General features: G+C 65.4%; 1 protein-coding gene across 5 annotated transcripts; it reads right to left on the bottom strand.

The window, feature by feature from the left end:
* Nucleotides 1-324: 324 nt before the first annotated feature.
* On the bottom strand, nt 325-22,859 carry ARHGEF2 (Rho/Rac guanine nucleotide exchange factor 2). 5 transcript variants are annotated; one of them, XM_072918411.1, is made up of 28 exons: nt 22,689-22,859; nt 22,526-22,599; nt 19,833-20,139; nt 19,501-19,657; nt 18,671-18,779; nt 18,471-18,516; nt 17,406-17,517; nt 9,744-9,897; nt 7,715-7,782; nt 7,532-7,595; nt 6,861-6,990; nt 6,672-6,781; nt 6,443-6,589; nt 5,493-5,743; nt 5,235-5,360; nt 4,842-4,959; nt 4,505-4,762; nt 4,242-4,318; nt 3,959-4,128; nt 3,725-3,792; nt 2,984-3,169; nt 2,730-2,843; nt 2,582-2,646; nt 2,403-2,444; nt 2,243-2,293; nt 1,245-1,637; nt 785-962; nt 325-700 (listed from the first exon to the last, which is right to left on the bottom strand). In XM_072918411.1, the coding sequence occupies exons 7-28, from the start codon at nt 17,421-17,423 to the stop codon at nt 624-626; spliced, it is 2,865 nt and encodes a 954-aa protein (XP_072774512.1). In that variant the 5' UTR covers nt 17,424-17,517; nt 18,471-18,516; nt 18,671-18,779; nt 19,501-19,657; nt 19,833-20,139; nt 22,526-22,599; nt 22,689-22,859; the 3' UTR covers nt 325-623. The 5 variants fall into 5 exon arrangements, with proteins under 5 accessions (XP_072774512.1, XP_072774514.1, XP_072774511.1 ...); XM_072918413.1 differs by lacking the exons at nt 22,526-22,599; nt 22,689-22,859 and having other exon boundaries at nt 19,833-20,343; XM_072918410.1 differs by lacking the exons at nt 22,526-22,599; nt 22,689-22,859 and having other exon boundaries at nt 7,532-7,592; nt 19,833-20,267.
* Between the last annotated feature and the right edge of the window lie 87 nt (nt 22,860-22,946).

The raw sequence follows: 22,946 nt of genomic DNA on the forward strand, positions 1-22,946 counted from the left end.
CGCGTCCTCCGCCCGCCCCGCCCCGCGCCCGGTCCCGCACCCGGCCCGGCGGCTCCGGCACCGCCCCGGGAGCGGCCCCGCCCTGCGGGTGCGCCCCGAACCCGGCCCCGTCGCCCCCCGGCTGAGAGACCCCCGCCCCAGCCGGTCCCTCCACCCACCCCCTTCATTTTGCCTCCAAACTCTTCATTTTCATGATTTTCCAAATTTTTTTTTTTTTTTAATATTTTTCATTTCTTTTCGCCCTTTGTTTTTACAGTTAATCCGCGGGGACCCCGTCCCTCCCCGCCCCACCCTTGGGCAGCCCCCCGACACCGGGGACGGGGGGGTCACTGTCACCGCTGACCCAGGAGCTGGAAGTTCCTCGCCCTGGGGCCACCTCCCGCACCCCAAAACATCCAAATAAATAAATAAATCCCAGCGGGAAGAGGAGGGACACGATGTCACCCCTGTCCCCCCCGGGCTGGAGTAGGGGAGGGGGCGAGCGGACCCCGCCCCGTTCCCATAAGGCTCCCGTGGGAATAGCAGCGTCCCCATCCCGCTTTTCCCAACGCTCCCCACAGCCGGATCCAGCCCCCGGCGTGTCCTGGGGGGATCGTGGGGGGCTGGGGGGGCTGCGGGGGTCCCTAACTGTCCCCGTCGCCCTCCTTCAGCTCCTGGCTGTTCTCCGCCTCCTCGGGAATATCCTGCATCCTCAGGAAATCTGCGGGAAAAACTCCTGGTGAGCAACTTCCACCGAAATAAAATGGGGATCCCAATTTGGGGCCGGGGGGGGGGTTAAACCCACCTCGGGGGCTGGCGGGGGGGGAGTGGCGGCTCCCCAAGCCCCCCTCGCCCTCCAGGAGCACGTCCAGGCTGTCCTCACCCCCCTGGCGGAGCCGCTCGGGGTCGGTGCCCGGGAATTCCAGCTCGTCCCGGGGGCCGGGGGCGGCGGGGGAGTGGGCGGGGGGGCTGCCGTGGATCAGCTGTGGGGTGGGGGGGGTCAGGCCCGAGCCCCCCACGCGGGTCACAGCGACCCCATCCTTACCCGTGGCTCCCCCCGGTACCCCCGGTGCTCCCGGTACCCCCGGTGCCCCCGGTGCCCCAGGTACCCCCTGTGCTCCCGGTGCCCCCGGTGCTCCCGGTACTCCCGGTGCTCCCGGTATCCCCCGGTGCTCCCGGTACCCGCGGTGCTCTCTGTACCCGCGGTGCCCCAGGTACCCCCGGTGCCCCCGGTACCCCCGGTGCTCCCGGTACCCCGCTCCCACCTGCGGGGGGGTGAAGCTCAGGTACAGCGCATCCCCGGCCGGGAGGCTCCTGCGCCGGGGCTCCGCCGCCCGCCGGCCCCGCGGCCCCGCCGGTGCTCCCCGCGCCTCCTGCAGCTCCCGTTCCAACCGGGAGCGCTCCCGTTCGCTGTCCCGCAGCCGCGACTCCAGCGCCGCCGCCTCCTGCGCCCGTTCCTGGCACAGCTGGCGGCAGCGGCTCAGCTCCTCCTGCACCAGCCCGTGCTGCCGCTGCAGCAGCGCCAGCTCCGCCCCGGGGCCCGGCTCCGCGCCCCCGGTAACCGGCACGGCCGGCTGAGAGCCCCGGCGGGGCCGCGGCCGCTGCAGCGCCTCCGGCAGCTGCAACTCCAACAGAACCTCCCGGTGGGTCAGCTGCAGCTGCGGGGAGAGAGGTCAGGGTGCTGGGGAAGGGGAAGGGGGGAAGGGGGAGAAAAGGGGGGAAAATGGGGGGAAAATGGGGAAAAAAGGGGAAAAAAACGGGGAAACAAAGGGAGGGAAAGGGGGAAAATAGGGGGGTAGAAAGGGGGGGGAAAGGAGGGAAAAATAGGGGGGAAAAGGGGGGTAAAGGGGAAAAGGGGGAAAAAGGGGGGAAAGGGGGGAAAAAGGAGGGGGAAAGGGGAAAAAAGGGGGAAAAGGGGGAAAAAGGGGGGGAAAAGGGGGGGAAAGGGTGGAAAGTGGGGGGGAAAGGGGGAAAAAGGGGGAAACAAAGGGGGGAAAGAGGGGAAAAAAGGGGGGTAGAAAGGGGGGGAAATGGAGGGAAAAATAGGGGGGAAAGGGGGGAAAAAGGGGGTAGAAAGGGGTGGAAAAGGAGGGAAAATGGGGGGGAAGGGGGGGAAAAGGGGGGAAAGGGGAGGAAAAGGGGAAATAGGGCAAAAGGGAGCAGGGGGCAATGAGGGGAAAGAGGGGAATGGGAAGGGGACAAAGAGGACAAGGGAGCAGGATGGATTTGGGCAGGGGTCCCCCCTCCCTGTCCCCCTCCCCACCTGGAGCCGCAGCAGGAGCCCGTACAGGTTCACCAGGCGCTGGTTGATCTCCTGGGGGGGGACAGGATTGGAGGGGGGTGAACCCCAAGTGCCACACCGGGGGGGACACCGAGGCAGCGTGGGGTGAGCACCGCCCCCCTCCCCAAAACCCTTTCCTCACCTCCTGGGATCCCCTGGGCGGGACTTGGTTCCCATTCCCGTCCTGCGGAGAGAGTGTGGTGACATCGAGGGGCCCAGTGTGGGCTGGGGGTCCCCAGCTGTCCCCCTGTGCCCCCCAGCTGTCCCCCTGTGCCCCCCAGTGCCCCCCAGCTGTCCCCCCGTGCCCCCTCCCCAACTCACCCGCTGCCCAGCGTCGGGATCCACCCGGAATTCCAAGGAGCCGTTGATGCTGCCGGAGTCGCCGTCTGCAGGGGAAGGCTGGGTGAGCCCCAAGGGGGGTCCCGGGGGTCCCCCCAACCCAGCGACCCCTCCCCGTGTCCCCCCTTACTGCTGGCGCTGGGGCTGGGGCAGCTCTCGGCCTCGGGGCGGTTGTTGTGGTTCTGATCCCGATCCCGATCCCGATCCCGGGCGCATCCCGTGAAAATCTCCTTCAGGCACTCCACTGCGGGGAAGGGCAGCGTGAGCCCTGCCTCAGTTTCCCCACCCTGGAGCATCCCAGAACATCCCAGAGCGTTTGGGAGTCTCCATCCCGGCGCAGAACCGCCCGTTCCCGCCCGGATCCCGATCCCGGCGCTGCCGTACCTTCCCGGATGGCGTCGTGCAGCAGCACGTCCCCGCGGGGCGCCCGGCCGGGCTCCCCGGGGAAGGGGGTCCCGCGGGGGGCTTGGGGGGGCTCGGAGCCGCTGCCCAGCGCCAGCATGTCGGCAAAAATGCCGACCTTGTCCTCCAGCAGCGCCGCGATCTGACGGTCGTGCTGCTCCATCCGCTCTGCAGAGGGGCGGCGGGAATGGGGTCAGCGGGGTGGGACCCGTGGGATGGGATCCGGGGGATGGGATGAGGTGGGATAGGATCGATGGGATGGGATGAGATCAGTGGGATGGGATCAGTGGGATGGGATCAATGGGATGGGATGGGATGGGATGGGATGGGATGGGATGGGATGGGATGGGATGGGATGGGATGGGATGGGATGGGATCAAAGGGATGGGATGGGATGGGATCCATGGAATGGGATGGGATCAAAGGGATGAGATGGGATCAATGGGATGAGATGGGATCAAAGGGATGGGATCAATGGGGTGGGATGGGATCAATGGGATGGGAAGCACAGGATGGGATGGGATGGGATCAAAGGGATGGGATGAGATCAGTGGGATGGGATCCATGGGATGGGATGGGATCAAAGGGATGGGATCAAAGGGATGGGATCCATGGAATGGGATGGGATCAGTGGGATCAGTGGGATGGGATCCATGGAATGGGATGGGATCAGCGGGATGGGATGGGATCAATGGGATGGGAGGAACAGGGATGAGCCCCCACCTTTCAGCTTCCGCAAGGACGCTTCCGTCTCGGTCTCAATCAGGGGGAAATCCTGGCGGCTTGGACAGCTGAGGGGACCGGGATTGGGGCGGTCAGAGCCATCACCCCACACCCACCCCCTTCTCCCCCAGATCCCAGCACCCACCAGCACCCACCCTGTGCCCGTGGGCTCCCCAGCGATTCCCAGAGATCCCGGGGGGCTCCCAGCTGTCCCCAAAGCCCGGGGACACTCACAGGCTGACCGCCTGCTGGATGACCTTCATCCAGTGGTTGCGGTCATCGCGGGACGCCGCGTGCACCTCGTACATCTCGGGCGGGGCGGCGCTGATCAGGAACATGCCCTTCTCCTGGTTGGCGATGTCCCGCACGATCAGGTTTTGCAGGGAGATGACGGCCGGCTTGTCCTGCGGGATGGGGAGCGCCGGGGATGGGGAACGCCGCCCCGCAGCCCCGGCGAGGCTGGGGATGAGCAGGGGATGAGGAGGGGATGAGGAGGGGATGAGGAGGGGCAGCTCACCAGCATGGGGAAGGTGTATTTCTGGTCCTTCTCTTGCAGGAACACCAGCACGTCCGTCATCAGCAGCACCAGGACGTCTGGGATGAGCCGGGGTGAGCGGGGGGTTCACCTCGCCGAGCCCCCAGACCCCCCAAATTCAGCCGCGGAGAAGAGGGGCTCTGCCAGCATCCTGCTGCACAGGCACCCCCTCTCTCTCGGGACCCCCAATTCCATGCCAGCTTCCCTGGGCATCTCCCAATCCCCTTTTTTCCCCCATTTCCCACCTTTGAAGCGCCCGGCCGCCGTTTTCCAGAGCATCGCCCCGCTGTGCACCAGCTTCCTGCGCAGCAGCTCGTCCCTGCCGAAGGCTCCGGGCCGGCTGTCCCAGAGCAGCGGCACCTTGGCGCGGGGATCCACGCGCCGGAAAACGTCCCAGAGGCGCCCGCGCAGCTCCCACGCGTGAACCTCCTCGTCCACGGCCGAGAGCAGCTCCTTCACCAGCCGCAGCGCCCGCGACAGGTCCGCGCAGTCCCCCTCGTTGTCTGCCAGCAGGGAGGGAAGCTGGAAGCTGGAATCCCCGGCAAGGCGCCGGTCCTGGCCCCTTCCCGCCCGCCCCGGTACCTTTGGAATTCTTGAGGATGCGCTCGATGAGCACCGGGTACTTGGTGATGCGCTGCGTCACCAGCAGGATGCACTCGGGCACGCCGTGGCGCCGGAGGAGGGGGGATCGTGTCACCCTCTGGGGGGGCACAGCGTCAGCAGGGACCCCCAAAAGCAGAGACCCCCCTCCATCAGTGACAGAGCTCAGTGAGGGAAGGACACAAGCCGGGGAAACTGAGGCACGGAGCTGGGAGAAGGGTTTCCCACCAGGGCACAAAGCCCGGAACGCGCAGGGCGACCCCAACCCCCATCCCGGGGGTCCCTCCGGAGGATGCAGACCCCAACCCCCATCCCGGGGGTCCCTCTGGAGGATGCAGACCCCGACCCCCATCCCGGGGTCCCCACGGAGCCCACCCGGATGAACTGCTGGAAGCGCTTGTCCCGGGCCAGCAGGTCCTTGTACTCCTTGAGCGCCTTGGTGTGCTTGCTGCAGAACTCGGCGTAGGCTTTGCGCAGCTGCTCCGCGCTCGGGCCCGAGAACTTGGCAGCGGGAAGGACGAGGGGACATCGGTGAGCGCGTCCCCATCGTCAAACCCGTCATCAGTCAGTCCCTGGCACCCCCACCCCAAAGCATCCTCATCCCCCATCCTGATTTCCCGGTCTCCCGCCCACCTGGGTGACGAGGATGTCCCCGAGGCGGTCGATGACGAAGTTCTTGTTGCTGTCCTGGGCCAGCGATTCCCGGCGCCGCTCCAGGAGCTGGGCCAGGAAGCGCTCGTGGATGTGGCTGAGCTCATCCAGGCAGGGGAAGATGCGCTGGACGGTGCCGGGGTCCAGCTGCAGCTCCTCCAGCATCGCCCTGCGGAACAGGGCGCCCATGATCTTCAGCGTCCGCACGTGGTGCAGCTCCGTCTGCATCAGCTCTGCGGGGGCACGGCGCGGTCACCAGGGGACAGGGACACGGCCCGGGGTCAGGGACACAGACCCGGGGACAGGGACATCATCCCCGGGGACAAGGACAGCATCCCCAGGGGACAGGGACACAGCCCTGGGGACAGGGACAGCATCCCCAGGGACACGGACAGCATCCAAGGGGACAAGGACAGCATCCCCAGGGGACAGGGACACAGCCCGGGGTCAGGGACACAGCCCTGAGGACAGGGACAGCATCCCCGGGGACAAGGACAGCATCCCCAGGGGACAGGGACACAGCCCAGGGACAGGGACACAGCCCGGGGTCAGGGACACAGCCCTGGGGACACGGACAGCATCCCCAGGGACATGGACAGCATCCCCAGGGGACAGGGACAGCATCCCCAGGGGACAGGGACAGCATCCCCGGGGACAAGGACAGCAGCTTGGGGACAGGGACAGCATCCCCAGGGGACAGGGACACAGCCCTGGGGACAAGGACAGCATCCCAGGGACAGCACAGAGGGGGAGCAGGACCCCAGGAAAAGCCACCCAGCCTGGCCCTGTGTCCTCATGATCGCATCCCCATCCCTCCATCCTCTGTCCTGTCCCTTTGTCCCCATTTCTGCTTCTCCAACCTCTTCCTGTGTCCCCTGTGCTGTCCCTGTGTCCCCATGTCCCCGTGTCCCCGTGTCCCCGTGTCCCCTCACCGTAGATGACGTCCTGCCGCTTCATGACGTCCATGCGGTGCTGCTGCAGGAAGCTGTTATCCACCGCCAGGCTCCAGGAATCCGCCTCAAACTCCTTCCCGTCCGCCTCCAAATCGCTCAGCAGCTGGCTCAGGATGACGTCGGGGCCTGCAGGTGACATCGGTGACATCGCTGGGACACGGGGTCCCCACGTTGGTGACCCCACGTTGTGTCCCCGCGGTGTCCCCACCTTCGTCGATCAGCGACTCCACCGAGAGCGTCCGGTTGCGCATGTTGAGGGAATCCGTGGACTGGGACAGGATCCGCCGGATGCCCAGGGGAGAGTCATCGTTGAATGTCCTGTGGGGGGTGTGGGACACGGTGGGGACACTGGGGACACCCCCGGATCCGCCTGTCCCCCCTCCTGTCCCGCCCTTACCCCGAGATGTTGGTGGTGGAGACGCTCTTGGACAGGGACAGGGAGGGGCGGCCGCGGCGGGACCCCAACAGCGTCTGCCGGAAACTCTCCGAGGGGTAGATGGCGGAATTGGGGCGCTCCCGGATGGCATCTGGGGGGGGGACAGCAGGGGACCGGTGCTGGGACCCCCCTGACACCCCCTGGGATGTGCAGAGAGGGGAGGGGAGGGGAGGGGAGGGGAGGGGAGGGGAGAGGGAGGGAAGGGAAGGGAAGGGAAGGGAAGGGAAGGGAAGGGAAGGGAAGGGAAGGGAAGGGAAGGGAAGGGAAGGGAAGGGAAGGGAAGGGAAGGGAAGGGAAGGGAAGGGAAGGGAAGGGAAGGGAAGGGAAGGGAAGGGAAGGGAAGGGAAGGGAAGGGAAGGGAAGGGAAGGGAAGGGAAGGGAAGGGAAGGGAAGGGAAGGGAAGGGAAGGGAAGGGAAGGGAAGGGAAGGGAAGGGAAGGGAAGGGAAGGGAAGGGAAGGGGAGGGGAGGGGAGGGGAGGGGAGGGAAGGGAAGGGAAGGGAAGGGAAGGGAAGGGAAGGGAAGGGAAGGGAAGGGAAGGGAAGGGAAGGGAAGGGAAGGGAAGGGAAGGGAAGGGAAGGGGAGGGAAGGGGAGGGAAGGGGAGGGAAGGGGAGGGAAGCTCCCCCCACTCACTCTTGTTGCGCAGGGACACCGACTGCAGGGCTGAGCTGTTCTTCAGCAGCGCCGCCTTCTGCTGCTGCGGGGGAGCGGAAGCGTCACTGTCACTGTCACTGTCCTCGCGTCACTGTCCTCGCGTGTCCCCGATCCCGCGTCCCCCCTTCCCTTGCCGCCCACCCATCCCTCTGCCGCGCTCACCTTCTGCTTCACCTTGGTGCAGTTGGGCAGGGTGTCCTTGCAGCGGTTGTGGATGGTGACGTTGCAGGCTGGGGGACACGGAGAGGTGACGGGGGGGACGTGGGGACCCTCCTGCCACCCCCTCCTCCTCCTCCTCCCCCGGCAGAGCGACAGGAGCAGATGCGGTGGGGACGCGGGTGGATGCGGATCACCCGCAGCTGCAGCTGCCAGGGAACAGCTGCCCCAACACCGAGGGCACCGCGCCAGCCCGGGGCCACCGTGCCAGGGAGCCGGGATGTGCCAGGGTGGAGAAACCCTCTCCTGCTCCAGGCAACGAACCCGGGAGGAACCGGGCATGGGAATGGTGCCCACGCGGCAAAGCCACCCCAGAAAAGGCGTCTTGGAAAAGCCACAGTCATCCTGGCGAGGCCACCCCAAAAAATAAAAAAAAAGCCATCCCAAAAAAGCCACCCACTGCGGCAAATCCAATCCGGCACAGCCACCCCAGCAATTCCGCCCCAGCAAAGCCACCCCAAAAAAAGTCATCCCAAAAAAAGCCTCCTCAGAAAAGCCACTGCGGCAAAGCCACCCCGGCAAAGCCGCCATGGAAAAGCCACCCCAGAAAAAGCCACCCCAGAAAAAGCCACCCCAGAAAAAGCCACCCCAGAAAAAGCCACCCTGGCAACTCCGCAGCGGAAAAGTCACTGCGGCGATGCCACCCTGGCCAAGCCACCATGAGAAAGCCACCCCAGAAAATCCATCCTGGCAATTCCATTCCAGCAAATCCTCCCTGGCAATTCCATCCCACCAAATCCACCCTGGCAAAGCCACTGCAGCAAAGCCACCCCGGAAATTTCATCCTGGAAAAGCCACCCTGGCATTTCTGCCCTGGCAGAGCCAACCTGGCAAAGCCATCCCATCATCTCAACCCCCAGCCCTGCCACCCTGGTGAAACCATGATGGAAAAGACACCCCAGAGGAGCCATCCCAAAAAAAAACCACTGCAGCAAAGCTACCCTGGCAACTCCATTCTGGCAAAGCCAACCTGGCAAAGCCACTGCAGCAAAGCCACCATGGCAATTCTGCTCTGGCAAATCCAGCCTGGCAAAGCCACCCCATCAAATTCTGCCCTGGCAAAGCCACCATGGCAATCCTGCCTTGGAAAAGCCAACCTGGCAAAGCCACCCCATTAAATCCTGCCCTGGCAAAGCCACCCCATCAAATCCTACTCTGGAAAAGCCACTGCAGCAAAGCCACCCCATCAAATCCACCCTGGCAAAGCCACCCTGGCAAAGCCACTGCAGCAAAGCCACCATGGCAATTCTGCCTTGGAAAAGCCACCCTGGCAAAGCCACCCCATTAAATCCTGCCCTGGCAAATCCACCCTGGCAAATCCACCCTGGTAAAGCCACTGCAGCAAAGCCACCCCATCAAATCCACCCTGGCAAAGCCAACCTGGCAAAACCACTGCAGCAAAGCCACCATGGCAATCCTGCCCTGGCAAAGCCAGCCTGGCAAAGCCACCCCATGAAATTCTGCCCTGGCAAAGCCACCATGGCAATCCTGCCTTGGAAAAGCCAACCTGGCAAAGCCACCCCATTAAATCCTGCCCTGGCAAAGCCACCCCATCAAATCCTACTCTGGAAAAGCCACTGCAGCAAAGCCACCCCACCAAATTCTGCCCTGGCAAAGCCACCCTGGCAAAGCCACCCCATCAAATCCACCCTGGCAAAGCCACCCCAGCAATGCCACCGTGTCACCCCTGCCCTGGCACATCCCCCTGGCACATCCCCCCTGGCACATCCCCCCCTTGGCAGCCCCCCCTGCACATCCCCCCTAGCAAACCCCCCTGGCAAACCCCCCTGGCACATCCCCCCTGGCAAATCCCCCCTTGGCAGCCCCCCATGGCAAACCCCCCTGGCAAACCCCCCTGGCAAACCCCCCTGGCACATCCCCCCTGGCAAATCCCCCCTGGCAAATCCCCCCCATCAAACCCCCCCTTGGCACCCCCGCAGCGGGCACACGCCGCTGGCACCCCCCGGGCACTCACTGGGGCACACCAGCGCTTCCTTGGCCGTGATGCTCTTGTTGCAGGCGAAGCACATGGTCATGCCGGACACGGAGATGGTGGTGAAGAGGTGCCCGTTGCTGTAGCGCGCCTCCTTCTCCTTCATGCCCTCCTTCATCCTCTCCTTGTCCTTGCCCTGCCCGGACAGCGGCACCGGGCGCCTGACGGGGCTGCGGCACCGCGGCCGCCCCGCGCTCGGCCCCGCCGGCCTCGGCACGCGGCTCATGGTCCCGGTGAACCGGGAGGGCTGCGGGGCGCCCGGGGGGAGCCCCGAGCCCGGGGAGAGAGCGCCCCGCTCGCCGCCGCCGCCGCTTCCCTGCATCCCGTCTCCACGGTAACCGGAGAACCGGAGCTGCCGTGAGATCCCCCCCGCCCCGGCACGGCCCCCCCGCCCCACCGCCAGGAGCCCCAATGGGGACCGGCTGCGGGGGCGCACCGGGGGGGTGGGGACATCGTCCTGCTCCCCTCCCCGCCTATTTTTAGTCCAACTGGGGGGTTTTGCCCTTTTCCCCCCAAATTGGGGGGTCAGGTTGATGGTTTGAGCTGGCTGAGCATCCCCCCCCCCGCCCCGGGGATGGTTTGGGGTGGGGGGATCGAGCCGGTGTCACCCCGAGTGTCCCCGCGCTCGCCTCGGGCCCCCCCCGTGTCCCCACACGGGCACAGAGAGGCCTTTGTGCCCCCCCCGGCACCCCCCGGCCGTGCCTGGCACCGGCGGGTGGGGGTGACAACCGACAGCCCCCCGAAACGGCGGCGCTCCGGGACCCCCAGCGCCCCTCCCCAGCCCCCGACCCCACGGCACACGGGGGTCCCGGTGCCCGTCCCGGTGCCCGTCCCGGTGCCCGTCCCGGTGCCCATCCCGGTGCCCGTCCCGGTGCCCGTCCCTGCTCCCGACCCCCCCCCCGAGGGCCGGGGAGGGGCTGAGGGACCCCCGGGGGGAGCCTGGAGGGGGGAGAGGGAGGGGAGGAAGAACAGGGACAGGAGTGGGACCCCACGGGCACCTTTGGGACCCCATGGGCGCCTTTGGGACCCCTTCAGCACCTTTGGGACCCCATGGGAACCTTTGGGACCCCTTGGACACCTTTGGGACCCCTTGGGTACCTTTGGGACCCCGGGGATCAGGAGTGGGACCCCGTAGGCACCTTTGGGACCCCGTGGGTGCCTTTGGGACCCCTTGGACACCTTTGGGACCCCTTGGGTACCTTTGGGACCCCATGGACACCTTTGGGACCCTGTGGGCACCTTTGGGACCCCGTGGGCACCTTTGGGACCCCCCCTGGGGGCTCACCCTCTCTCGCCTCGGGGCTCCCTCCGCCGGGAACGGGGCGCAGGAGCAGCAGCACATCCCGGACCCCCGAACCCCCCGGGCCCCCCCGGCCGCGCCATCCGCCCCACGCGCGATTGTTCCCGCCCCACGCGCGATTGTTCCCGCCCGCGGGTTTGTTTTCCTTTGATTTCCCCTCCGCTTCGCCGCTTTTGTGTGTTTTGCTTTTATTTCCCTCCGGTTTTTTTTAATTATTTCTTTTCTTTTTTTTTTCTTTCCCTCCCTTTATTTGCTTGTTTTTATTTTCCTTCCACCCTTTGCTTTTTGCTTTGCTTCCCTTTATCCTTCTCGCCCTTTCCCCCCTATTTTATCCCATTCCTTCCCTTCACTTTCTTCCCTTTATCTTTCTGCTTTTCTTTCCTTTTCCACCCCGATTTTCTTCCCGCTTTTAACATTCCCCTTTTTTTTTTACCTTCCCCCTTTTTAACTGTTTCTCCTTTTTTACTGTTTCTCCTTTTTTATGCTTATTTCCCCCTTTTTACTGCATTTTCCTTTGTAACTGATTTCCCCATCTTAACTGCTTTTCCCCCGTTAATTTTCCCTTTATTACACCCCATTTTCCTTTTTTCTCCTCTTTTTCCCCCTCACTTTTTTACCTCTATTTTTTTTTTTTTGGACCGTTTTCCTCCTGATTTTCACCCTCTTTCCCCGCTTTTTTCCCTCGCAGATTTCCGTGTTTTCCTCCCTTTTTTGGGCCCCCCCGCCCGCGAAGGAAACCAGACAAAGGCAGGAGCCGCCGCCGCTTCCTGCCCGCCCCGGGACCCCTCCCCGGTTTTGGGGGGGTCCCCCCGAACCAAACCCTCAGGGGAAGTGCTGGGGGGGGGTCACACCGCACAAAACCCCAAAAATCCCCCTGGGAGAATTTAGGGGGGGGGTCCCTCATCCTTATTTATGCAGCGCTGGGGAGGGGGGGGGAACCACCGCAAATTTGGGGGGTTTGGGTGCACCCCCAGCCCCAAAAACCCCGGGGAGGTGGAGGTGGGGGGGGAAGCGGCCGCGCCCCTCCCGCACCCCCCAAAACCCCCAAAACCCCCTAAAACCCCCTAAAACCCCCCAAAACCCCCCAAAACCCCCCAAAACCAAGACCCCTCCCCCAAAAACCCCAACCCCGCGCACAAACCGGGTGCCGGGACACGCGGCTGCTCCGTGCGCGGAATTTTGGGGTCCCCCCACACCTCCCCCCCCTCCGGCGCTGGGGGCGGAGGAAGTTTCGGTGCTTTAAATAGAGACGGGGTTTTTTTTTTGGGTTTTTGGGGTTCCTGTTCCGGCCCGGGGCCCCTCCGCACCCCAAAACCCCGCGCGGAGCTCGGGAGGAGTTTTTGGGGTACCCTCAGAGCCTTCACACCCCACCCTAAAAGCGGCGTGGGGTGTGAAGGGGGGAACCCCCCCACCTCAAAACCCGCAGAGTTTTGGGGGAGCTGAACCCCCAAACGGCGTCACGGAGCTGCCCGGGACGAGGCCTCTCGTTTTTGGGGGAATTTCCCCCCTTTTTGGGGACGGTCCCCCCGCTTTTTGGGGACAGCCCCCCCTCTGCCGCCCCGGCGGCGAACAAAGCCCCGGCCCAGGCAACAAAGACCCCGCTGGGCCGGGACGGGAAAAACGGGGGGACTCCAAAAAAAACCCACCCCCAGACCCCCTGAACCCCCAAATTTGCCCCCTCGGAGGTTTGAAGCCCCCCGGATTTAGGGGCGCAGCTGTGGAGGGGAGATCTGGGCTAGCGGGACCCCCTGAGCTGTTTTGGGGGGCTCGGGGGGGTCGCTGCCCCCCCAAAGGCAGGTGGGGATCCCCCCGGAAAGCCACGAGGGTGGCGCGGAGAGGGGGGGGGGGGTCCCCAAAAATCGCCTCCCGGACGGGGTCCCGCTGCTTTTGGGGATCCCTTGTGGGGTCACCCCGACCCCCCGACCCCCACCCGACCCCCCCCCCGGTTCTGGGTGGGGCGAAAACGCCTCGGACGAAACTTTTTTTAAACAAAAAAACAACAAAAATAAAAAATTCACCATTTCCCCCCCACCCCCGAGGCGGCGCGGAGCCCAACAGCCACTTCCCCCTTCTACAAAATCACCCCAAACCGCCCCCTCAGCCCCCCAAAACCTCCCCAAACCCCATTCGGGGCTGGGGGCACCCCCAAATCAGCCCCGAGCCACCCGAGCGCGGTCGGGGCGGGGGGAGCGGCGGTTTGGGGTCTCTCCGTGCCCCCCAAAATCTCCGTGCTGGGGGGGCGATGCTCTGTGCCCCTCCCCCCCCAAACCTCAGTTTCCCCCCGTGGGGGAAACTGAGGTTTGGGGGGGGAAGGGCACAGAGCATCGCCCCCCCCGAGCCCCCCCCGGTCACGCCACGCGGGCATTGCCACATCCCCCCCCCCCCCCCCGGTCCAGCCCCGGTCACGGGTGGCGGAACCGCGGCCCCGTGCCTCAGTTTCCCCAGCCCCGAACTCCCCGCCGGGCTTTGTCTCCATGAAAAGCGATAAAATCGGGGTGGGGGGTCCCTAAAAATGTCTTTCCCCGCCCGACTTCCTCCTCATCCTCATCCTCGCGTCACCCGAAACTCCGGCCCCGGCGGGAAGGAGGATGAGGAAGAGTCGGGGAGAAGTTTTTGGGGGACACTCGGGGTGGGGGGTCCTTGGGCCGGCCAACACCCCCCCTGCACAATGTGGAGACCCCAAAACGCACCCCGAGCATCGCCCCGTGCCCCCCAAAAAAAAACCCCCAAATCCCCGCGGCCGCCTGGGGCAGGGCAGAGCCCCCCAAAGTCGGGCTGAGGGATGGGGTGACCCCTCCGAGCAGGGAGGGAGGAGCCCCCCACAACCCCAGGAAGGGCTGGAAAAGGGGGAACCCCGCTCGGGGGGCTGCGCTCGCCGGGACCCACCTTGGCGCGATCGCTCCTGGCTCGCGACAGCGACTCGATCCGGGACATAATCCAGGGAGCGCTCCCGGCTCCCTCCCGGTGCTCCCGGTACCCTCCCGGTGCTCCCGGTACCCTCCCGGTGCCTCCCGGCTCCTTCCCGGTGCCTCCCGGTGCTCCCGGTCCCTGCCCGGTCCCGCTCGGTCCCGCCCTCCCGGGGGCGGGTCGCGCCGCCCGCCGGCCTCGTGCTGCCCGCGGGGCCTTTGTTCCAGCGGGGTCCCCGGGATCCGGCCGGGAGCACCGGGATCCAGCCGGGATCCAGCCGGGATCACCGGGATCACCAGGATCCAGCCGGGATCCGGCCGGGATCACCGGGATCCAGCCGGGATCACTGGGATCCAGCCGGGATCACCGGGATCCAGCCGGGATCCAGCTGGTATCTGGCCAGGATCGGCACCGCACCCTCCTCCGGGATCGGCTCCCAAAAATCCCGAGGGATCAGAGGCGGGACTGAGCCTGAGATCTGTGTTCCAACAGTCCGAGGGACCCGAATTCCAACATCCCCAGGGATCAGTGTCCCTACATCCCAAGGGATCCAAATTCCAAAATCCCCAGGGATCCGAATTCTGACATCCCCAGGGATCCGAATTCCAGCATCCCGAGGGACCCAAATTCTGACATCCTGAGGGATCTGTGTCCCTGCATCCCCAGGGATCCGAATTCCAACATCCCGAGGGATCTGTGTTCCAACATCCCCAGGGATCTGTGTCCCTGCATCCTGAGCGATCCAAATTCCAAAATCCCTCGGGATCAGCCCAGCAGCCGCCCCAGACCAGGCCCCGCATCCCCGGGATCGCCCCTCGGAACCCCCCCGGCTCCGGCCCCAGCATCCGGATGTGGCCCCAGCTCTGGTCCGGCCCTTCCTCTCTGTGCCTCAGTTTCCCCCTGACACAGCCCCTGGAAAGCCCCGACCTTTGGGAACACCCCTGTCCCTGTCCCTTCCCAGCACTGGATCCCAAAAGGAAGCAGCAAATCCCAAAAGGAAGCAGCAAATCCCAAAAGGAAGCAGCAAATCCCATGGAATCCCACCTCTCCCAAATCTCCCCAGCCCTGCAGGCCCCACGGTGCCGTTTTGGGGTGACACAAATCCCGACCCCGCTCCCCTCTACTTTGGGGCTTTCAGCTCCCGGCTGAAATCCAGGCCGGGTCCTTCCCGGGAGAGCCCCCGCACGGGGATGGAAAGTTGGGAATTTCGGGAAAATGTTGCGTTTCCCTGGGAAAACAGCGGCTGGGAGAGGCCCCGTCGGGGCTGGTGCCACTGGTTGAACATTAACTCCAGCACGATAAGCCAGGAATGATCAGATAAATCCAAGATAACGCTCCCAGTCCCGGCTGCGGCTTTTTGGGGATCCCAAAGTCCCCAAGTGTCACCTGGGGAGCCCCAGGACAAAGCCAGCCCCCCCCCACACACACACAGTTCCGGGATGCGCAGGAATGAAATGTCCTTTTTTTATCCTTTTATCCTGAATTTCCCACAAGGGGACCTCGGGCAGGGACAGGAGCGGGTTAATGAATAACCAGGAAATACAGAAATACCCAGCGGTGCCCATGGAGAGGCGCCGCCGCTCGGCTGCCTCAGTTTCCCTGCGGAAAACGGCGCCCGTGGGACGGGAACGACCCCACAGATCCGTGGGGAGAGGGGTGGGATGGCCCTTCCCAGGGAAAACTGGGATCCAGGAAAATATCCAGTGTGCCAAGGCCAGGATGGGAGCAGATCCCTGGGAACAGATCCATGGGAGCAGATCCATGGGAGCAGATCCATGGAACAGATCCATGGGAACAGATCCATGGGAGGATCCATGGGAGCAGATCCATGGGAACAGATCCATAGGAGGATCCATGGGAGGATCCATGGGAACAGATCCATGGGAGGATCCATGGGAACAGATCCATGGGAGCAGATCCATGGGAACAGATCCATGGGAGCAGATCCATGGGAACAGATCCCTGGGAACAGATCCATGGAAGCAAATCCACAGGAGGATCCCTGGGAGCAAATCCATGGGAGCAAATCCATGGGAACAGATCCATGGGAGGATCCATGGGAACAGATCCATGGGAACAGATCCATAGGAACAGATCCCTGGGAGCAGATCCATGGAAGCAAATCCACAGGAGGATCCCTGGGAGTAAATCCATGGGAGCAAATCCCTGGGAGGAAATCCCGGGAACAGATCCCTGGGAGCGGCTGGGCCTCATTTCTGACTCATTCCCGACTCATTCCCAACTCATTCCCAACTCATTCCCGGCTCCTTTCCGGACAGCCAAGGCCGGATTTTAATTAAACTGCACATTTTAATTAACTGCTGCTCACCAAAGCGGAATCGAAGCCTCGGGGGGCCCCGGATCGGGGGGGGGGGGGGGGATTCGGTCAGACCCCCCCTCACCCACATTCCCGGTCCCCGTTTCCTGCGGGGCCGGGACTCGCTTCTCCTCCCGCCGTTCCCCCGAAACGGCCCCAAAACCACCGGAGGAAACCCCGGAGAGGCCTCCGGATGCTCGGGGGGACCGGAGCGGGGGGGTCCGGCGGCGGCTCCCGCGTGGATCCGCACGGGAAAACCCCACGGAGGCCGCGGGGGGGTCCCGGTAACGGGGGACCCCCGGAGTCACGGCAGCACCGGAACGTCCCACCGGGAGTGCCGGGACCGGGTCTGGGGCTCCGCAGCCCCCGGGGGGGCCGTTCCCCCCGGGATTATTCTTTCTTTTCCCGAAATCGCCGTTTGGGGAAGAATATCCTTCCACGTCCCGCTGTTCCACCGGGAGCGATCCCATCCCGGAACGGAACCGGAGCCCCCCCGCCCCGGCTCCCCCGGACTTCCAGGCGCCTTTTCCCTACAAAACCCCAACAAACAATCCAACAATCCTAATAAACATCCCAAAACCGCCGGATTCCGGCCCGGGATGGGGCCGGGGCCGTCCCGCCGGGCGGTTCCGGCCCCGCGGCGGCTCCGGGCGGGATTTGGAGCGGGGGGGACGCGGGGCCCCCCCAGATGTGAACATCTGGCGGCGGATCCGGCGGGAAGGGCGGCACGAGGAGGTCGGGGATTAACGGCTCCGCGGCGAATCGGGGCCGCCCGGGGGGGCCGAGCGCGGTTTGGGCCCCCCAGAACCGGACAAAGGCACCGGCGGCTGCCGCGTCCCCTCGTGCCTCAGTTTCCCCTCCCGAGCCCCCCGAACGGGGGTGCGGAGGGGGGACCCCCCGACCCCACCGCGGGTCACCAAAGGGGCTCAGGAGCGGGCGGGAGAGGGGAAACTGAGGCACGGCCGAGCATCCAGCAGCGCATCCCGTTATCCCGCCGTTATCCCGCCGTTATCCCGCCGTTATCCCGCCGTTATCCCGCCGTTATCCCGTTGTTTTCCCGTTGTTTTCCCGTTGTTATCCCGCCGAGCCCATCCCCGCGCCGCTCCCGGTTTTTCCCCACCTTTGTTTTCCCGGTCATCCTGCGGATGAAGCTGAGGGTCCTGTCCAGGGGGGTCCCTTCCCGGCCCGGGGGGGTCCCCGCCTCCTCCGCCAGCCGCTCGCGGCTCCCGGTGCTGCGGGAGGAGGATCCCGCTGGACAATCCCGCCGGACAATCCCGCTCTGTCCCCGCCGGGAACGGGGAGGAGCGAGCGTGTCCCCTCCCCGCTGCCACCACAGAGCCCCCTCTGTCCCCCCCGTCCCCTCTGTCCCCCCCCCCAGTCCCCTCTGTCCCCCCCTGGGACCCCCCCCGTGTCTCTGCCCCCCCATTTGGGGAGCGGGGAGGGGGTTCTGGGTTTGGGTTTGGGGTCCTCACTGCCCTGGGGGGGTCCTGGTTCCTTGGGGACATCCTCGGAGGGGGACAAAGAGTCCTTGGAGGGGCCAAATCACCCCCGGGGGGGGGACAAAAGCCACCCTTGGAAGGGAACAAACCCTCCTTGGAGAGGATAAATTCCCCCTGAAGGGGACAAATCCCTTTTGGGGGGGGACAAATTCCCACTCGGGGGGGGGACAAATTCCCCCTGAAGGGGACAAATCCCTTTTTGGGGGGACAAATCCCCTTTGGTGGGGAACAGATCCCCTTTTGGGGGGAGAAATCCCACGGTGGGGGGACAAATCCCCTTTGGGGGGGACAAATTCCCCCTGAAGGGGATAAATCTCTTTTTGGGGGGACAAATCATCACTGAGGGTGACAAATCCCCCCCGTGGGTGACAAATCCCGGGGGACAAGCCACGCTCGGAGCTAAATCACCCCCAGAGGGGACAAGGTGCCCTCGCACGGGGCCGAGCCACCTCCGGACGGGGACGAGCCACCTCTGACGGGGGCAATGCCCCATCCAGCGTGTCCCCAAGCCCGTCCCTGTCCCCAAAGGCTGTCCCCGTCCCCGCGGGGCTCCCGGCCAGCCCCGGCGCGACGCTTGGCCCTAATGAGGACGGGAATGGGCTGTGACAGGCGCGGGGAGGGGACAGGACGGGGCCAGGCAGGGGACAGGACAGCGAGGGGACACGAGGGGACACGAGGGGACTCACCCGCTGAGCAGGCTCTGCTGGGAGGCGAACGGGGCGATTTCGGCAGCTGGAAAAGGGGAAAAGAGATTTAGGAAAGGGTCGCGAGGAGCTGCCGGGGGGGGGATAATAATTAACAGCGGTGGCAGCGCCATCGATTTCGGGTCGTTAGCGGGGAGGTGGCAGCAGGGACAGCGCCGGGGGGACACGGGGGACAGACTCACCCTCCTGGCCGGGGACACCGGAGATGACACCGAGAGACGCGGATTTGAAGCGGGACCAGCCGCGGGAGCGCGGCCCGGCCCGGGGAGCCGGGAGCCTCTGAGCGTCCTCCTGCAGAGGGGACAGCGACAGTGGCACTGCCACCCTCCCCGGCCCCCGCAGCGGGGACAGCGACAGTGGCACTGCCACCATCCCCCAGCCCCCGCAGCGGGGACAGCGACAATGGCACTGCCACCCTCCCCGGCCCCCGCAGCGGGGACAGCGACAGTGGCACCGCCACCCTCCCCCGGCCCCGGCAGAGGGGACAGCGACAGTGGCACTGCCACCCTCCCCGGCCCCCTCAGGGTCCCCAAAAGGAAGCTGCTCCCAGGGGACAGGGCTGGGAAGGAGCGTCCTGGTCCCAAAGAGACTCTGGACGGTGGCAAAGCCACTCGTGGTGATGGCAAAGCCACCCAGGATGGTGGCAAAGGCGCAAGGACAATGACAAAGCCACCAGGAGTGTGGCAAAGCCACTGGAGATGATGACAAAGCCGCTCAGGACAACGGCAAAGTCACTCTGGACACCAGGACGATGGCAAAGCCACCTTGGATGATGGCAAAGCCACCCAGGATGGTGGCAAAGGCGCGAGGACAATGACAAAGCCACTCAGGATGACGGCAAAACCCCTCGGGGTGACGCCAAAGCCACCGGGACGATGACAAAGCCACCCAGGGCGGATGGCAGAGCCACCGGGACGCGACTTTCTCGCAGCGCCGCCCTCCCCGGGGTCCCCTGTCCCCTCCCCAGCTCAGGTGGGTGCTGGGGGACCCCGGGGTGACAGGAGGGTCCCACCTGTGCCCGCCTCAGGTCGGCCTCGTCCTCCAGGTCCTGCCAGAGCAGCGAGTCCAGCCGGTCGCTGCTGTGCACCAGGGGGGCTCTCCGGGGGTCCCGCTGCTGCCGGCAGAGCCCCCCAAGCTGCTCCGGGCTGGAGCCGAGCTCGGGGCTCCCGCTGCAGGAGGGGGGGACACGTCAGCTGAGGGGACCCCCAAAGCAGGCCGGGTCCCCCAGGGTGAGCAGGGAGGTCGGGGTGTCCCCAGCCAGGTGCGGACGGACGAGGATCCCAATCTCTGAGTTTTTGGGGGGCTCGGGGACGCAGGGGGGTGGTGACACGGGGGTCCCCCTACCTGAGCCGGCCGTAGCCCGGGACACCCCGCGGGTCCCTGCCCGGCTCCCAGCTGTGCCGGCGGAACGGGTCCGGGGGGCTCCGGAGCGTCCCCCCTCTCCGCAGGGACACCCGGGCCGCTCGCTCTTCCTCCTCCTCCTCCTCCTCCTCCTCCTCCTCCTCATCCCAGGCCGTGCCGCGCTCCAGGACGGACACGCAGCGGCGCCTCGGGGGTGGGAGCCCCGCGGGGACCCCCCCGCAGGGCTCTGGGGTGATTTTGGGGGGCTCCAGGGCGCTGGGGGGGTCCCGGTGCCGCTCAGGGCCGGGCGCTGCGGGAAGGGGGTGCAGAGGGGTCGGGGGGATGAATTTGAATTTGGGGGGTCCCTCCCCGGAGCGCTCCCGCTCCCGGCCGGGTCCCACAGCGCCCGAGGGTCCCCAGAGCCCCCGGGGGGGCGGCGAGGCGCGACACCCCCTCCCCAGAGAGGTGAGCGCGGCTGGTTAATCATTAAACAGGCAGGAATTCGGGATGAGAGCGGCTGGGGTGGGCACGGGAACGGGAATGGGAATGGGAACGGGAACGGGGCACGGGGAATGGGATTGGGAATGGGAATGGGAATGGGAATGGGAATGGGAATGGGAATGGGAATGGGGAATGGGGAATGGGGAATGGGAATGGGGAATGGGAATGGGAATGGGAATGGGGATGGGGATGGGAATGGGAATGGGGAATGGGAATGGGAATGGGAATGGGAATGGGAATGGGGAATGGGAATGGGAATGGGAATGGGAATGGGAATGGGAATGGGGAATGGGAATGGGAATGGGAATGGGAATGGGAATGGGAATGGGAATGGGGAATGGGAATGGGAATGGGAATGGGAATGGGAATGGGAATGGGGAATGGGGAATTGGAAAGGGGAATGGGAACGGGAATCAGGAATGGGATTGGGAACAGGAACGGGAACAGGAAAGGGTTTGAGAATGGGATCCCCCCGCCCCAGGGAGACCCCACAAGGATGCAGCTCATCTGAGCCCCCAAATTCCCACCTCCTGAGGGGAGGGATAAACCCCCCGGGGTTGGGAGAGGGGCCCAGGGGGCTTTAGAGGGACCGGGAAATCTGGGATGGGATCTTGGATGGGACCTGGGCTGGATTTGGGATGGGAACACGGCGAGGTTTGGGATGGGATCTGAGGGATTTCAGCCTCTAAAAGGCCACATGTGACTGGGAAACCCCTGGGAATTCTGGTCCCCTCCCAAAATCCCGACATTCCTCCCCTGAGCATCCCGAGCCGGGGATCCCCTCCTCGCCTGGCTGCAGGTGGATCCCGGGCTGCTCCCGGTGGATCCCCCCAAATCCCGGCAGCATTCCCGGGCTGGCACATCCTTGCCCAGCCCTGGCCAGACTCACCCCGCTGGGGACAGGGAGAGGACTGGGATGAGCTGGGATGAGCTGGGATGAGCTCAGCCGTTTTCCTGTTTTTACATTCCCAGCCCGGTCAGCTGATTTAAAAAAAAAAAAAAAATTCCCTTTCCTTTGTGGATCTGCCGGGGATCGGCCACAAATGTGGAATAATAAATATTAAAGTATAAAAAAAAAGCGGAGAGGAGCGTGGCCATCGCTCCAGGGCAGCTCCCACGGGAGGGAAAACCGCGGGCACGGCTCTTCCCGGGATGCGGGAACGGCGGGATAACGGCGGGATAACGGCGGGATAACGGCGGCCCGGGAACTTCGGGAGCTGCTCCCAAACCCATGGCCGGGGTGGGGCGGGCCGGGCTCGGCTGTGCCCGGTGCCGGGGGAGGGCACGGTGGGGCGGGCCGGGATTCCTGCCGGGATTCCTGCCGGGATTCCCGGGGCCGGAGGGGTTCCGAGCCGGGGGTGACGCGGGATTTTGGGGGGGCACCGTCGGGGATCCCCATCCCGGGGGTGCGGGAACGGGGGTGACCTCGGGGGACCCCGGGGGGACGGGGCCGCCCTCGCCGTGTCCCGTTGGAGCGTCCGGGACCCCGGGGAAGGGGTGGGGTGCTCAGGGCCGAGGGGCTCGGGGGGACTCTGGGGGGCTCGGGCCGTCCCGAGGTCACCCCAGGTGACCCCAGGTGACCCCAGGTGACCCCAGGTGACCCCGGACCTACCTGCGGGGGATGGGGGAGCTCCGCAGCGCCCGGACACCCCCAATTCCCGGGGTCCCGGCCATTCCCGAGTCCCAGCCCGGAGATTCCCGGTTCCCGGGGTCCCGGCCCGGCGCCCCCTCCCCCTCCCTCTCCTCTCCGCACTCCAAACAAACCAGGAGCCGCTCGGCCGGGCAGATCCTGTTCCCTGTTAACCCTTTTCCCGCAGGTCCGGGGGTGCCGCTCCCGTTCCCCAAATCCGGAACCGCTCCCATCCCCCCTCCCCCACTGCCCTCGGCACCCCCCGCTTCCCTTTCCCGGCGCTTTTCAGGGATCGGGAGCAGCCCCCGCGTCCCCCTGGGGTTAAACTGCCCCTCCCCGACTCCCGGAGACCCTTCCCGTGGGATTTATGGAGAATTCAGCCGGGCACCCCCAAAGCACCGCGGGGCAGGGCGGGGGTGACTCCGTGCCTCAGTTTCCCTGCCCCAAAGGCAAGAATTCCTTCTCCCCACCGCGGAATATTCCCCCTTTTCCAACCCGCTGCCGGCAGAACCCCACATCCGCGGGGCTGAACCCCAAATCCAGGGGACTGCCCCCACATCCCCACCTCGCCCCGGTTCCAGACGGATCACACCCCTCGGACAATCCCAGCACGGCCGGATCCGGGCGGGATTTCATCTCCTGGGAAAAAGCAGCATGGAACGAGTCAATCCCGCCTGGATCGGCACCTGCGGGCCCTCAGCACCCCCGGGGGAACAATTCCCACCTACCGGGAATATCCGGGAGCATGGAAAAGCTCCGGGAGCCTCAGCCGGGGTGTCCCGGAGCCTCCCCGCCGGCAGAAACTCCGGGAAAATCCCAAATTCCCCCCGGCCCGGAGCCCAGCTCGGCTGCGAATCCCTGCTGGGTATTCCTGGGGGTTTATCCCGCCGGGAATGGGTTTGTTTAAACAAACGGGTGGAACGGGGACCTTTGTGCGGGATTCGGGAGGTGCCAGGAGGTGACACCGCCCTGCCCGCTCCCGAAGC

The sequence above is a fragment of the Taeniopygia guttata genome, chromosome 25 (genome assembly GCF_048771995.1).
Source record: "Taeniopygia guttata chromosome 25, bTaeGut7.mat, whole genome shotgun sequence".
Taxonomy (NCBI): domain Eukaryota; kingdom Metazoa; phylum Chordata; class Aves; order Passeriformes; family Estrildidae; genus Taeniopygia; species Taeniopygia guttata.